The sequence below is a fragment of the Schistocerca serialis genome, chromosome 1 (assembly GCF_023864345.2).
Source record: "Schistocerca serialis cubense isolate TAMUIC-IGC-003099 chromosome 1, iqSchSeri2.2, whole genome shotgun sequence".
NCBI classification, from domain to species: Eukaryota; Metazoa; Arthropoda; class Insecta; order Orthoptera; family Acrididae; genus Schistocerca; species Schistocerca serialis.
This window is the reverse complement of record NC_064638.1, coordinates 67256940-67273420: the sequence shown is the minus strand read 5'-3', so window position 1 is coordinate 67273420 and position 16481 is coordinate 67256940. Positions and strand designations below refer to the sequence as shown.

General features: G+C 36.8%; 1 protein-coding gene across 1 annotated transcript in view; it reads right to left on the bottom strand.

Annotated features, from left to right (window-relative positions):
• The window catches only part of LOC126465924 (lysosomal alpha-mannosidase-like), a 137779-nt gene that overhangs the window by 52449 nt on the left and 68849 nt on the right, over window positions 1-16481 (bottom strand). The window contains exons 13-16 of the mRNA XM_050096386.1: window positions 15440-15557; window positions 15080-15356; window positions 5953-6204; window positions 5469-5618 (exon numbers count right to left, since the gene is read on the bottom strand). Coding sequence (XP_049952343.1) covers window positions 5469-5618; window positions 5953-6204; window positions 15080-15356; window positions 15440-15557 — 797 coding nt within the window. The remainder of the gene's footprint in view (window positions 1-5468; window positions 5619-5952; window positions 6205-15079; window positions 15357-15439; window positions 15558-16481) is intronic.

The following is a 16481-nucleotide window of genomic DNA, read 5'->3' as shown; positions in this document are numbered from 1 at the left end:
TTTCATATTGCTTTAAAACTTATATTACCATTGTGCTAGTTGCTTTGCTTTATGAAACATATGACTTTTTCTCTGTGTTTGAGTTGAAACACCTGGTTTTACCATATTTACATATCATATGATTTCATTCTGTCAATAAAATAATATGAAGTAAGAATTATTAATTGCAGCAGAAGAGAGGAAGAGTTCTTTAAAGTACTACACCAAGACAGTCACAGTACAAGACACAGAAATAATTTTCATGTAGATATCTTGTCCTTGTCTATGGTCTAGAGTGGAGTTATGTAGGCTATGGCCAAAGGTATTCAACAATCTCCCATCTGACATAAAGCAAGAAACTGAGAATTCTCACCAATTAAATAGAAAATTGCAAGCAAACCTTACTAACCACAGAGTCCAAAAATTATGTGGATGCCTGTATTCAAGGGTTGAAAATTCCTGTTACTTACACAGTAAATAACAACGTTCATTATAAATTTGCTTGACAATTAGTAGTGCATTGTAAAATAGCTTCTGATGTTACCGATCTAAGTAACTACTTCTTTTGAAAAATATTAATATTAAGCTACCAATTAGGAGATAAACAGCAGCTGTTCAATATAACTGAGTTAACATAAGCTTATGAAATTTGTTGTGAATAATCCAACCCAGAGAGGTTAAACTGGAAGTAACACATTGATGGACTGCTGAAACGTCTGAGTTCAGCTACGTATGCTATTAGGGTTATTGCAAATTTGGTGATAAGAATCTCAGTAAATTAGCTTACTATGCCTGCTTGCATTCACTGCTTTCGTATGGCATCATATTCTGGGGTAATTCATTGTCGAATAGAAAAGTATTCATTGCTCAAAAATGTGTAATCAGAATAATTGCTGGAGCCCACCTATGGTCATCCTGCAGACATCTATTTAAGGATCTAGGGATCCTCACAGTATATATATTCACTTATGAAATTTGTTGTTAATAATCCAACCCAGTTCAAAAGTAATAGCAGTGTGCATAGCTATAACACCAGGAGAAAGGATGATCTTCACTTTTGCAGGGTTAAATCTGACTTTGGCACAGAAAGGGGTACATTATGCTGCCACAAAAGTCTTTGGTCACCTACCAAATAGCACCAAAAGCCTGACAGATAGCCAACTAACATTTAATTAAAAATAAATTAAAAGAATTTCTAGATGACAACTCCTTCTACTCATTGGCTGAATTTTTAGATATAAATTAAGGGGAAAAAACTTAAACATTAGTGTCATGCAATATTTTGTGTAATGTACAGACATCTTTTATTAACGTGACACGTTCCACATCATTTCAAATTGTTGTATTCATGATCTATGGAACAAGTATTAATCTAATCTAATCTTATTTAAAAATAACGGCTATTATTCTAAATTTTAAGTTACATTTAATTGCCATTTATAAAGGAATGAAACTTGGAGACAATATTACAGAAAGGGAAGAGGAAATGGGATAATGGTGAGATGGGGGAAGCCATACTGCAAGATGAATTTGACAGAGCACGGAAAGGTCTAATATAAGTCAAAACAAGACATCTTGAGTAGACAATATCACCTTAGAATTATTAAAATATTTGAGAGAATTAACCAAAATAAAAATGTTCTCCTTGGTATGTAGGATGTATGTGACAGGCCAAATGTCTTCAGCCTTCAAGAGAAATGTAATAATTGCAAAGACAAGAAAGTGAGTTGTTGACTTGTGTCGGTATTACCAAACCATTAGTTTAATAAGCCAAGCATGTAAAATAATAACAAATTATCTACAGAAGAATTAAACAACTAGTCAAAGCTGATGTGGGAGAAAATCAATTTCATTTCTATAGAAATGTAAGAAAAGATAGGGGTAACTATTTCCTCTATGACTTACTTTAGAGGGTAGACTGAAGAATGCCAAACCTACATGTATTGATTCAGAAAAATCATTTTACAATATTGATAGGAAAACACTCTTAGAAATTCTGTAGTTATCAGGGATACAATTTGAGAAGTGGGATGTTATCAGTGTACACAGAAACCAGACTGTAGCTATAAGAGTCAAAGTGTATGAAAGGAGTCAGTAGTTGAAAAGAAGTGTGACAGGATTGTAGTGATTGTAGCCTATCCCCCATGTTTTTTAATATGTTGATAGGGAAAGTTGTAAAGGAAACCAAGAAGAACTTTAAAAAAGAAACTAAAGTTCAGATGAAGAAATAAAAATCTTACAGTTTGCTAATAACATTGTAATTCTATCAGAGATGACAAAGGACTCAGAAGATCAGGTGAATGAAGTGGATGTCTTGGAAAGAGATTATACAACAAACTTCAACAATATTAAAACGAAGATAACAGAGAGTAGCCAGTTAAACCAGGTGATGCTGTATATTAGATTAAGAAATGAGACTCTGATGGTAATATAGGAGTTTTGCTATTTGAGCAGCAAAATAATTAACCATTTCAGAAGTAAAGAGGATTTAAACTGCAGACTGGCAATAACAAGAAAACTTTTCTGAGTAAGAGAAACATGCTACCATTAAATATGAAGTTCAAGGTAGGAAGTGTTTTCTGAAAGTATTTGGAGCATAGCCATGTATGGAAGTGAAATATGGACAATAAATAAATTCAGGCAATAAGAGAATAGAATCTTTTGATATATGGTGCTTCAGAAGAAAAATGTAGGGTAGACTGGTAGTACATTTTGACTAACAGGAAAGATAATTTGATAGGTCAAACTTGAAGCATCAAGGAATACTTAATTTGGTGGTGATTGGAAGCTGAGGGGAGGCAAGAGGTGGTGAAAGGGGAGGGGGGGGGGGTTTACAGATGAAATACTGTGGTCTGACTACAATAAGAAAGTTCAAGTGGATGTAAGTTACTGTTTCTGAGGTAAAGAAAGTTGCACAGGACAGATTAGTACAGAGAGGTGCATCGAATCAGTCTTTGGATTAGAGACGACAACAACAACAACAACAAAAACAGAAAAATAATGTTAAGGAATGATAGGCTGTTGCTAATATGTTAATGCAATGTACAGATTAAGTTTCTGTAATATAGAACAAGTCGAGGGCTGTTTACAGTGCATTACTACTTGTAATGCAGCTTTACAGTGAACTATGTTAGCTACCATGTTGTTGACACAAATGTGCAATCCTCGATTCTATGAAATAAGATAATTTCTGGAAGAAGTGGCTAATGATATATGTTTTTAATTTTCTATTAAATTGATTGGACTTCCCGACTTCTTGCTTTAGATGGAAGCTTGTTGAGTGGATTTGTACCAGAGTACACAACTCTACACTGAAGCCTACTACTACTACTACTGGGCTGGCCACACAAACTGCAGTCAGTCTTTGACCTCACCCGTGACGCTCCTCCATTCCTTCAGCCCATGTATTCTTTTCCAGCTAGTCCTATTGTACTCATATCCTCTCTGCCATGGTTTTCCCCTGTCTGCTGCCTCTGATGTCTTCTTCCATGACCGGCCTGGTGATCTGGCCTTCTCTATGCATTACATGCTCATATCACTTCAGTCTTCTCTCTGTGTTCACAGTCACAATGCCCCACAATTTGTACAACTCATGCAATTTGTGTTCTTTCCCCTCCCTCCAGTTGTGTCCATTGTTCATTGCTCCAGAAATCTGTCTCAGAACAGTATTCTCAAATGCCAGAAGTTTTCTCTCTACCTTTTGTGTTAAGAACCCAGGCCTATGCTTTGTAAAGGATGACAGGTTGTATTTCTGTCCTGTAGATCCTAATCTTCATGGATCTCAACAGGAACTGGGACTTGAGCAGTTTTCCGAGTGCAAACCTTTACCTGTTTCTTGCTTGAATTCTTGCCATTATTTCCTTGTCTGTCTCATTCCTTTCACTGAGTATTATTTCAAAATATTTGAACTCTTTTACCCTCTCAAAATATGAAAGTTATTTTTGTTTTAAATTGCGACTGCACAAATCGTGGTTGAATTGAAACTGATTTTTACTATGAGAAACAAAATCACTGAGAACTAGATCTCTGCAATATTCTTACTGCTCACTTGTCCTCAATAAACATTTTAACTACCTTATTAACTTCTTTAGGTGCACTGCCTCAAGAAATAATTCCATAAAACAACAGCAAATGGCCGTATTGAACATATGCAAAATAAGGCAACAGTCTTGCCTTTAGATCCACACAATGAAAGGTACTTCTAAGAGCAAAATATGGCAATCTGAGTGTCATTATTAGTTTGTCTATGTATTTGACCCATTTTAAGTTTTGTTCAGTTGGACACATTTTACACTCAGTTACTTCATGACCTTGTGATTCTAAAGTGATCCTCTCTTTCACCAAGCAAAAGTGCATTTATGGTGTCAGGAGTAGTTGTGTTGCGTGACAATGTTGATAACAACTTGCATGTTGAATGGTGGACACTGTATACAATGAATCATGCTTCTGTTGTTGATAGAGAATCAGAATGCTCATTCTTAATTCTTACTATTCTTAAGTAAAATAATTTTCTATTGTTCATAAATAAAATAATTTTCTATTGTTTGTTAATAAAGTTAGCTGCTATTTTGTATTATTGGCTTGGAATGTAATCACATTGTCATATTTTTGGCAAAATTATAAATGAGACATAAAAGTATGTTATTTTCATAATGAATGGATATCTCAGGCTATGCTACACATCAATTATGGCAATTGTATTGTCGTGTTGAGTTTCATTGGCTTCATCATGCCACAAGCTAGCTGTCACATTCCAATATTATGTGGCCACAGCCTACACTACAGGTTATTCTGTCAGGATACCTAGTTTTCTTCCATTTGCTTTTATTGGGTTTGCCAATTCACAACCAAAGTACCACATTCCTACTTAATCTAGGCCTTTGATTTGGCTGCAGGTCAATCTGTCAGCACATCTATTTTTTTCCATTCACCAAATAAATATAAAATAAAAAATTCATGGTAATTAGATGAGTAAAAATTATTCTGGCAGTCTCCACACCAAAAAGAAAAGCAATCAATTGATATTTTCTGCTGAAAGAAATCATCAGATTCAGCAAATCCAGTTGGATATATATTATATCACCTGATTGGATGCAACCAGTCTCAACTTAAGTATACAAGGGCTACTGATACTGTAAGTGCCCTGTAGCATCCCTCTTCCCCCCCGGACTTCCACAACTGAAGTACGGCAGTGGCCCTAATGATCCTATTACCAGATTGATAGGAATCCCTTTCCTCTGGCTGCAACAACAAAGACTTTATATGAATAGGTACTGATTTCTTCTTTTATTGTCTCCCTAATATCAGTAATTACGAAACTTGTGTTATTGTAGTTACTCTGCTTGACATATGTTAAATGGAGGACCATTAAAATAAAATATTTTCACAGATGTATGCCTAAAGTTAGTCCATTTGAGACTCCATTGATAATTATTCCCCAGGCAGCAAATATTTTAATCCTTGCTGGATTGTCAACTGTAGTTTCTAACCTCCAAATTTACTGTAGCAGGCTGAGATAAATTTGTGTCTTCTTCGTTTTCCAGTATGTGCTCCAAGCGTAGTAGCAATGAGTTATCTTTCCATGGTTCCAATGTTAATATCTTTATATTTTGTGGAAGTTCTTGTCTCAGACCTGAAAACTAGATGATAATACACAGTTAAGAATTACACAGGAATCATTTATCAAGTTAATAAAAAACACATTAAAAGTAGGTGTTCAAAAAGCAGGTAGTTATTGTTACCTCAAATGTTCCAAAAATACATAGTGACTGTTATGTGCATTTCTAAGAGAAGTATGCAGCTGAGTCATATAAAGTTATCCCATTAAATGGTCCCATTAATCCAAGGGAAACAAGTGACTATATGAAAGATTAGTTTGTATTAATGTGTCCCTGAGAAATAAGTACTTTTCTATTTATTTTAAAATTTGATATGTGAGAAGCATATCCATAACATATTTTTTTGCATACAAACCTGAGTTTCATGTGAATTTGTCCATTCTGTGAAAGCAACATTGTCAGCATTACTGAGCAGAACCCAAGGGGACAGGAGTTTCTTCTGTGCCAGAAAACGTTCTTGACTTGCCAGACTCCATCCATCACCTCCTGTTATGTTGCCCATTAACAGCCAGTGCTTACCTCTGACAACTAAACCCTTGCCAAATGCTTGTTCTCGTAATGGTTCTGCAACTCCCATTCCATCATCATAGAGCAGTCTACGATGGATCTAAGGTTCATAATCAAAATGCAAAACATAATTCTGAGATAAAGTTATAACTCAGTAAACAATTAAAATGCAATCTTATATAAAATGGCACACTGATTCCTACAGATTTTGTTTAATATTCATTTAAATATGAAACAAAATGAAAATATTCATCATAACCTGTAGTGTGGACACACTTGTCACACTTTCTTGGTTTTGACTGTGCTAATATAAAAAGGTTTATGAAAATTTTAATTGTTGCTGTTACAGTGTTGTAATGGAATTTGTGAAACAATATGTGAAAAGAGCTAAGAAGAAGTGCAATGTTAAATTCCACAAATAAGACTCCCTTCTACAAAGAATGCATTATTGAATTTTAATAGTGTAAGGAAAATATAGATTGCTACTTATTGTAAAGATGAAACATCAAGTTGCAGGCAGAATATGGTCTGAGATGTTGGATTTGGTGGTCATGTGTGCTGATGTGTTGCTTGCTTGTGTGAATGAGTGGTATGTGTTTCTGGCAAAGGCTGTCTGTGGCCAGAAACTAATGCGTAAGTGTCTTTTAATTGTGCCTTTCTGCAACTTCATGTGTCATCTTTATGGTAAGTATCAGTGTATATATTTCTTACATTGTTCACATTCCAACCTGGAGTTTCCATTGTTTAATTGAATTTTTCAATACTTTCATTGCAGAGATAGCTCTAAAAGCTAGGTAGAAACATTCCAGTATTTCATTACATTTTTGAGGATGCAAATGTGAGTCATTTTCAAGCAATGCCTGAAGACTGAATGTTTAATCTATGTTAGGTTGGTCATCAGTAAGCACAAATGTGCATGGTTAAAATAGCAAATTCTTTCTATTTTTCAGACTATACAGTGAGGCTATAATTGTAACAGTAGCTGCAATGTAACAGTTTCATAGCTGGTACTCTATCTATTGTCAAGTATTATCACAAAATTTCAGTCTGATCTAAATGATTTTTAGTGAAAACCAGGAAGAGGAGGAAGCTTACAAGAGAAACAGAGATATAACCTTATTTAAGACAGGACAGCAGAGAAATCTCCAAAATTAATATAATCCACCAGAATGTACAAGGCCTGAGCAATAAATATGTACAATTAGACATGTTTGTAAATGAAACTATGCCTGATGTGCATTCTACACTCCTGGAAATGGAAAAAAAGAACACATTGACACCGGTGTGTCAGACCCACCATACTTGCTCCGGACACTGCGAGAGGGCTGTACAAGCAATGATCACACGCACGGCACAGCGGACACACCAGGAACCGCGGTGTTGGCCGTCGAATGGCGCTAGCTGCGCAGCATTTGTGCACCGCCGCCGTCAGTGTCAGCCAGTTTGCCGTGGCATACGGAGCTCCATCGCAGTCTTTAACACTGGTAGCATGCCGCGACAGCGTGGACGTGAACCGTATGTGCAGTTGACGGACTTTGAGCGAGGGCGTATAGTGGGCATGCGGGAGGCCGGGTGGACGTACCGCCGAATTGCTCAACACGTGGGGCGTGAGGTCTCCACAGTACATCGATGTTGTCGCCAGTGGTCGGCGGAAGGTGCACGTGCCCGTCGACCTGGGACCGGACCGCAGCGACGCACAGATGCACGCCAAGACTGTAGGATCCTACGCAGTGCCGTAGGGGACCGCACCGCCACTTCCCAGCAAATTAGGGACACTGTTGCTCCTGGGGTATCGGCGAGGACCATTCGCAACCGTCTCCATGAAGCTGGGCTACGGTCCCGCACACCGTTAGGCCGTCTTCCGCTCACGCCCCAACATCGTGCAGCCCGCCTCCAGTGGTGTCGCGACAGGCGTGAATGGAGGGACGAATGGAGACGTGTCGTCTTCAGCGATGAGAGTCGATTCTGCCTTGGTGCCAATGATGGTCGTATGCGTGTTTGGCGCCATGCAGGTGAGCGCCACAATCAGGACTGCATACGACCGAGGCACACAGGGCCAACACCCGGCATCATGGTGTGGGGAGCGATCTCCTACACTGGCCGTACACCACTGGTGATCGAAGAGGGGACACTGAATAGTGCACGGTACATCCAAACCGTCATTGAACCCATCGTTCTACCATTCCTAGACCGGCAAGGGAACTTGCTGTTCCAACAGGACAATGCACGTCTGCATGTATCCCGTGCCACCCAACATGCTCTAGAAGGTGTAAGTCAACTACCCTGGCCAGCAAGATCTCCGGATCTGTCCCCCATTGAGCATGTTTGGGACTGGATGAAGCGTTGTCTCACGCGGTCTGCACGTCCAGCATGAACGCTGGTCCAACTGAGGCGCCAGGTGGAAATGGCATGGCAAGCCGTTCCACAGGACTACATCCAGCATCTCTACGATCGTCTCCATGGGAGAATAGCAGCCTGCATTGCTGCGAAAGGTGGATATACACTGTACTAGTGCCGACATTGTGCATGCTCTGTTGCCTGTGTCTATGTGCCTGTGGTTCTGTCAGTGTGATCATGTGATGTATCTGACCCCAGGAATGTGTCAATAAAGTTTCCCCTTCCTGGGACAATGAATTCACGGTGTTCTTATTTCAGTTTCCAGGAGTGTATTAGTGAACATTGGTTACCTGATGCCAAGTTAGAACTTTTTAAACCTCTAAACGTGGTACTAGCTAATAAGTTTTGCAGATCTTCCATTAGAGGGTGTGTGTGTCAATGTATGTAAAAAGCACATTTGATTTTAATTCTGTAAATGTAAGTAAATATTCATTAGATGGGACTATTGAATTATGTGCAGCACATATAAAGATACCAAGTGATAAAATTTATGTTATATGTTTATATACACTGCCAGATGGAAACTTTGAAGTTTTCTTAACAAAGTTTCGTGACATGATAGAGAATGTTTTTATATCATACCTGAATAAGTTAGTAATTATAGGAGATTTCAACATAAATGTATAGTCTAGTGTGTAACTTATCTGCTAAGTTACACACTAGACTATTCAAATATACTCAGCTTGAATATAATGTAAAATACCTGATAAACACTGCAACCAGTGAGACTGAATCGTGCCAGTCTGTAACAGAGAACATAATCACTGGTATTCATCTTTATGGTCTTACATCTTCTGCTATTATAAGTGCTTTGTCAGACCACCATGCAGTAGAATTAGGAGTGAACATAAAAAAGGTTCCTACATACTAGGAGTGAACATAAAAAAGGTTCCTACATACAGTCACCATAGATATGTTCATATGAATACAGACCAAAATATAACTCATTTGAATAACATGCTAAGTAATGCTGATTGGAACAATATTCTAATGACACATTACAGTTATGACAAATCCTCAAGTGAAGTATACTACATTCTCAACCCAGCCTGCTCATTAATAAACAAGAGTGCAGTCACATGCTGTAATCCAAAACTGGATATCAAGTTCAGTCACTGAGGCTAGAGAGAAACTAAGATTGTATGAGTATGCTATGTGAAATGACTTAAAAGAAGGGTTCAGAATGTATCAGAAATACTGTACAGACCTCCTAATCTCTGAAGAAAGTAACAGAAGTGCTATGAAGACCTCCTAATTTCTGTAAATCAAGAACACTTCGAAAGAGTCATTCAAAATTCAAATAATATTTCCAAAACATCATGGTCACTAGTATACAGAGAAATTGGTAAATCCGGGAAACATACGACTGAAAATCACTTGCTGATAAATGGTGCAATAGAAACTGATCATAATAAGGTAGCAGATCTCTTTAACAATTACTTTGCTTTGTTGGCTCCAGCATAAACAATCAGCTTAAAAATCATAAATACAAATTCAGAGGAACACCAGTGTCAGGAAGTATATTTTGACACCAACAAGTGAAGAAAAAATAATTAAAATTGCATCACTTTTATCAGCAATAATCAAATTTCATATGGAAGATGGTCTATTTCAAGATGAGATGAAAATAGCTCGAGTTGTGTCTATTTTTAAAAAAGTGAACAGAAACCTAGTAGAAAACTTTCAACCCATATCTATTCTTCAAATAATATCCGAAATCTTTGAGAAAGTAATATACATAAGAATCTAGAAATTCCTGGTAAGCAAAAAAATGATTTCTAAGGGGCAGTATGGGTTTGTCAAGGGGTCATCCACCATTACACCAGCATCCATCTTAATCGAAAATGTTACTCAAGCAATAGACAATAAAGAACATGTATGTGGAATGTTTCTAGACTTACAGAAAACATTTGATTGTTTTGATATGATCATATTGCTTGACAAACAGTGGATCTATGGCATTCAAGGTGCAGTCCATAATTCAATTAGATCGTACATGACAAATAGAAAGCAGGTTGTGTCTATTAGCACTACTGAGGGAGCATACAAATCAAACACCACTGACATTAATTTTGGTATTCCACAGGGGTCAATATTAGGACCATTTACTTTTATTATTTATGATAATGATATTCTGCCTATAACAAACCACATTAATATGCAGCAGTCTAAGCCATTCACAGCATGAAGTGGAATCCAATAGTGCACCAGGCATAATTCTGCAGTATTATAATGAAAACAAACTAAAATTAAATCCAAATAAATCTGTCTATATTGAATTTGATCTTGGAAGCCTAAAAAAGAATACTCAGCCACATTTCTTGGCCTGATACTTGATGCAGAGTTAAACTGGTCTGATCATGTCAATGATTTTTGCAAAAAGCTGTCTACTACCATATATGCCCTAAGAAAACTGACACCTTTTTATAACATTACCACTCTGAGGCAAATATATTTTGCACTATTTGAATCCAATCTAAGCTATGAGAGAGAGGTATAGAGATCCAGCAGTAAAGGTAATATGAAATGTGTACTTACCCTACAGAAGAAGGCACTTAGAATTATGGGAAAGAAAGTCCTGCAGAAATTTGTTTAAAGAATTAAAATACTAACTATTCATAACCTAGATATAGTTAATATAGTCATTATGGTAGTAAACAGTAACAAAACGCTCAGTAAAGAAATACATGATCACAACACTAGAGGTAGAGAGAGACCCCACAATATCGCTCGTGGAACAACACTTTATGAGAAAAACCCTCACTATGCTGGCATAAAAGTACTGAATTGCTTCCATCCTAAAGTCTAAAAACTTCCCATTACAGAACAAAAAAAGAAATTAAAATTATGGCTCCTAAACAATTCTGTGTAATCAATAGATAAAAAAATATGTGTGAAATCTTATGGGACTTAACTGCTATGATCATCAGTCCCTAAGCTTACACACTACTTAACCTAAATTATCCTAAGGACAAACACACACACCCATGCCCGAGGGAGGACTTGAACCTCCGACGGGACCAGCCGCACAGTCTGTGACTGCATCAATAGATGAGTTTCTAGATTTAGTACACTTGTATGATGGAAGACCATCTATCTTCAGATATAAGAAACTCAGATCTAGACTGTTTGACAAACTGTAAACATCTGAATCTCAGATCTGAAGACTGTGTCACAAACAGTAAATTTCTTAATCTAGGTATTTCAATAGCAAATTGATTTATAAACGATTTATTACAGCAAAATAGCCATATAGTTATACATTAGATTACAGTCATTTGAGAGTGAATTACAAGGATGTATTGAGTGTCTGCATAATTCTTAGTAGTAGATTACATTCAGTGCAGGTTTTATAACAGATTATCATTTGAACCATGTATTGCATAGTCTCTAATTGATCTGGTTCTCTTGTTGCATATTTTTATATAGTATCTCTCACATGACTGTACACATAGTGTACACTTGCAAGGGTTTGACGGTTTATGGTATGTTGTATTTGCACAAATTTCATGGTCGAATCCGTGTACTGCAAGTCTTGTAAGTATATGTCTCATCTCAAAATTTGCTGCTGTCCAAGTGTGGTCGATCATGGCCCCGGATCCATAGAATTCCATTGGTACTTCCTCTCTTTTCTTGAGTAGTGATCTTAGTAGGTTCTCCGATGCTGTTGGGAAGTAAGAACCTTGTGCTTAGATCCTCTATGAGGAAAGATTCTCGGGCGAGAAGGTAGACTAATCTTGATCTTATGGTTTTTGCTACCCCTAATGCTCTTTTGATATAGGTTGCTTTTACTCTTTCCAATGTTTCTAAGTTCTTTTCATTGAGGTTTATCCATATGATTTCTATCCCATAAGCCAGTATTGGTATCATTTTTGATTTGAAGAGTGCCATAGCTGTGTCTAGATTTAGTGTTCTGATGGAACTTATTTCGTTTATTGCTCTGATGGCTTGTGTCGCTTTCTCTGTTGTGTGTTTAGTGAAGCACTTTGCGGACAGCTGGAGTGTTATCCCTAGATATTTGTAATCTTTTGTGATAGATATTTGCTTTCCTTGAAGTGCAATTCTTGTCGTTTTTGGAATTTCCCCACCTGGTCTGAATACCATCATTTCTGTCTTGTCGGTGTTGATTACAAACTTCTGTTTTGTGCACCATTTTCCCACCTCTTCTATAGTCTCCTGTAGTTTCTTTAAGGTTTTTGAGTCTATCACAATGCCGTCTGCGTAGGCATATGCTTCGACATCTTCGTCTTGAGCGATTTCCATAGTCCTTTGCTGCCAGAATGAACAGGAGCGGGCTTAGTGGGTCTCCTTGGAGTACTCCGTTTGTTTGCCTTATTGGTTCAGACAGGTTGAGGTTGTCTCGTTCCATTCATTTATGGAGTTTATGATCCTTGTCCAGACACTGTCTCTTCCCAAGGTTTTGTCAAGCATCCTTTTTACTAATGATCGATCAAGAAGGTCGAAGGCCTTTGTGAAATCTATGAATACAGCATAATATTTTTGCTTCTTATTGATGGTTTCCCATATGTTTCTTAAAAGCAGCTCCACTGCTGTGTTAGTGGATCTTTTTTCCCTGAACCCAAATTGAGATTCTGGGAGGTGGTCTTCCAAAGTGTGTCTTATTCTTCCTGTGATTAGTTATGTGAGTACCTTAAAAGGGTTGTTTTCCAAGGCTATTCCTCTGTATTTGTTTGTGTCCTTTGGGTTGCCCTTCCCTTTGTACATTACCCTTACTATTGATTTTCTCCAGTGGCCTAGGATTTTTGCTGTTTCAATTCATTTGTTATAAAGTTTTGTCCAGGTTGGTGCTAGCAGATGGGCTGTGACTTAAGGTATTCATTGTAAAGCATGTCCGGTCCCGCTGCTTTCTTCCTTTTTGTTGCTCAATGATGTTTCGGACCTCATTTGGAATGAGTGGGGACCAGGCTGGCATCTCTTGTGGTGTGAGCTCTTGACTTGCTACCTGTGCTCCTTCTCTACCACCTTTGTTGAGAATGTCTTTGAAATGTCTCGTCCATTTTTCCATGCTTTTATGAAATTGCAACGAATGGGTCTCTCCTGGCTTCTTCAGCTCGTCTTCTTCCCTCTTCTTCCCTGTGTGCCATTCTCTTCTCCCTTGTTAGTGTTTTGTAGGATCTTCTTTTCTCAGCGTATGTTTGTAGTAGTGAGTAATTATCTGTGTACGTTTTTAGTCGGTGTAAAGCTTGGAGTACTTCTTTTCTTTGCTGATAACAAATAGATTTATGTAGTACCTAATGTAACATTGTTCTCTCAACTAAATTTAGAAAAAGTTGTGTGGATAATAACGCCAGGCAATAATATATAACTCTAGTAAGTAAGGCTCTGACTTGTCCAGAAGACTGGTACAAAAAGACTTGCTTTTGTAATCAGTTAATGTTGGAGCAAAATAAAGAAATAAAGAAATACTGAAATTAAGCTCTTTAATTGGAGAAAAATTTCAAGTGATGGATATCGTAAAGTATAAACAGATAATAATGAGTGAGTAAAGGTCCTCCCATTTAAGACTGGAAATAATAGTGAAATAAGATAAATCAGCAAGTGTTCTAGCAACCTATCTCTTTCTTTAGTCAAGCTCTGCCAAAATTTCTTTTCCCCCAGTCTGATTCAGAAGCTCTTTATGAGTTATCCAATAAACCCATCTGATGTTCAGCATTCTTTTGTAGTGTGTCATTTCAAAACTTTCTACTCTTTTACTGTCCGCATATGACTCTATAAAAGGCCACATTCGGGAAAAGAATTCTCAACACTTAAATTTGTTTGAAATATTAACATATTTCTCTATTTCTGAATTGGTTTCTTGCTATTGCCAGTCTGCATTTTATATCCTCTTTATTTTTTCTATTATTTTCAGTATATCATTTCTCAGTTGAATTCCCTTAGCCACACCTTATTTAATTGGATTAAATTTCATTACTCTTGTTTTAATTTTGTTTATATCCATTCTGTTCAATTAACCTTCCAAGTTTCTTACACTCTCTAACAGATTTCAGTGTCACTGTCTACCTTAATGATTTGATTTCTTGTCCCTGAACTCTGAAGTCCTTTTCAAAATTTTTCCTTTTTTTTTTTTTTTTTTTTTTTTTTTAAATTTGTGGTCAATGTACAAATTGAGCAATGGGGGCACAGGATACAATAATGTCTCACTTCTTTTTTCATTTGCTACCTCCCTTTCATGTTCTTCAATTCTTATAATTGCAGTCTGGTTTCTGTACAAGTTGTAGATAAACTTTCACTTCTTGTGTTTGATGACTAAGAGAGCAAACATCACAGCTGTAGCAATGGAAAGTTATACTACAAATAGTATGCTTGTCAAAGAATGAAAACAAGACAGTACAATTGTTTGGTGTGTTTTTAATTATAATAACATGAATACTCAAATAATAACATTAATACTCACGGAAACAGTAGAAGTAGCCAGTGCAGTTTAAGGCTTCATATTGTGGCTATTGAGTCCTTATTTGTTAAATTAGTAAGCAAATAGAAGTAGTACATTCATTCTAAAACTTTCTGAGTTCGTTACACACTTGGTTTTGAAAATTGCTTTTCTTGCATCTTACCATTAGTTCAACTTCACCATTTCGAAGGCTGGAACCTCCCTGTGCTCGATCATTCAGAACTGCCATTTCTAGGCCTTTATTCTCATCCTTTATTACTATTTTGGATGTTATAGGATAATAATTTCCTGAGACAGGTTCCTCTACAACATAATCCCATGTCGGTCGGTAATTGACTCGCCTCTGTATCATTTCCCTGCCATTTGAATCAGTATAAAATGTTTCATTGTTGACCAGGTTTGTATTAAAACGGGAAATTATTTCTTTCCCTACCCCATCCCTGTAAGCAGATGATCAATTATATAATAAATTAGTCTCAGTGAAGTAGGTTCTATTAGCATTTAGGATCAAAGCAATACATACTCGGTGGGAATGGGTCCAACCAGCCATTCAAATTCAATGTGTTTTTCAGTTTTATATATCCTAATAACTTGACTGATCCAGTCACTAAAGGTTTGATGCACTTCTTCCACAACATCACCTGTTTTAATTTAAATTAAATATAATATAAATTATTAAACATTTGATATCATATTATTACCTAACTAGTGCATGACTGGATACACAAATAACAAAGAGCATAGGTATAGATCTTTTCAGTTGCATACTAATTAGATATGATGCATTAAGTTAGACTGGCAAGGATGGGAAAGAAAATGAGCCTTGGGCTTGCTGAGGAACTGTCCCAATATTCACCTCAAGTGATTTAGGGATGCCACAGAAAATCTAAATCACATAATTTGAAATTTATGTGGCCCTTCTATCTATAAGCTCTTCATTTTTGGTTTTGGACTGCCTATTCTTTTCTAAAACTAAATAATAGTTCATTTGATTCAGTGATAGGCTACTTGTATTTCTCAGAGTTATGGTGAACAGGCTGAGTGTTTGACTCATTTAATGACATTTAAAACAAACAGTGTGGTGAAGTCACATTTACATCTGTAAAAAGTTATACTAGCAAGTGGAACTTCCAGTCTTGGAAATGGTTTGGGAAGAAACTTCACAGGTTGGTAGTATATCTCATGGGCAACCACTCATAGAAGTCTTAAAGCACACTATCAAGAAAATTCTGAGAAAAAGGGCACTAAAGTTTTCAGCATAGCTCATACGCAAGTCATACGGTCAGAAGTACTGTTCAACCATATAGGTGACATAGCTCAGTCAGCAGTGTGCTAGAATATCATATGGCTTATCTGGATTTGATCCTACATGCAGACTCGATTTTATTTTGTTTTCTTAATTGTTATAAATATTATAGTAATAGTAGTAGTAGTAGTAGTAGTAGTAGTAGTAGTAGTAGTAATAGTAATAGTAATAGTAGTTTATTCATCCAGATACAATTTACATTGCATGGATTTCATCAGAAAATACAACAAACACACACACACACACACACACACACACA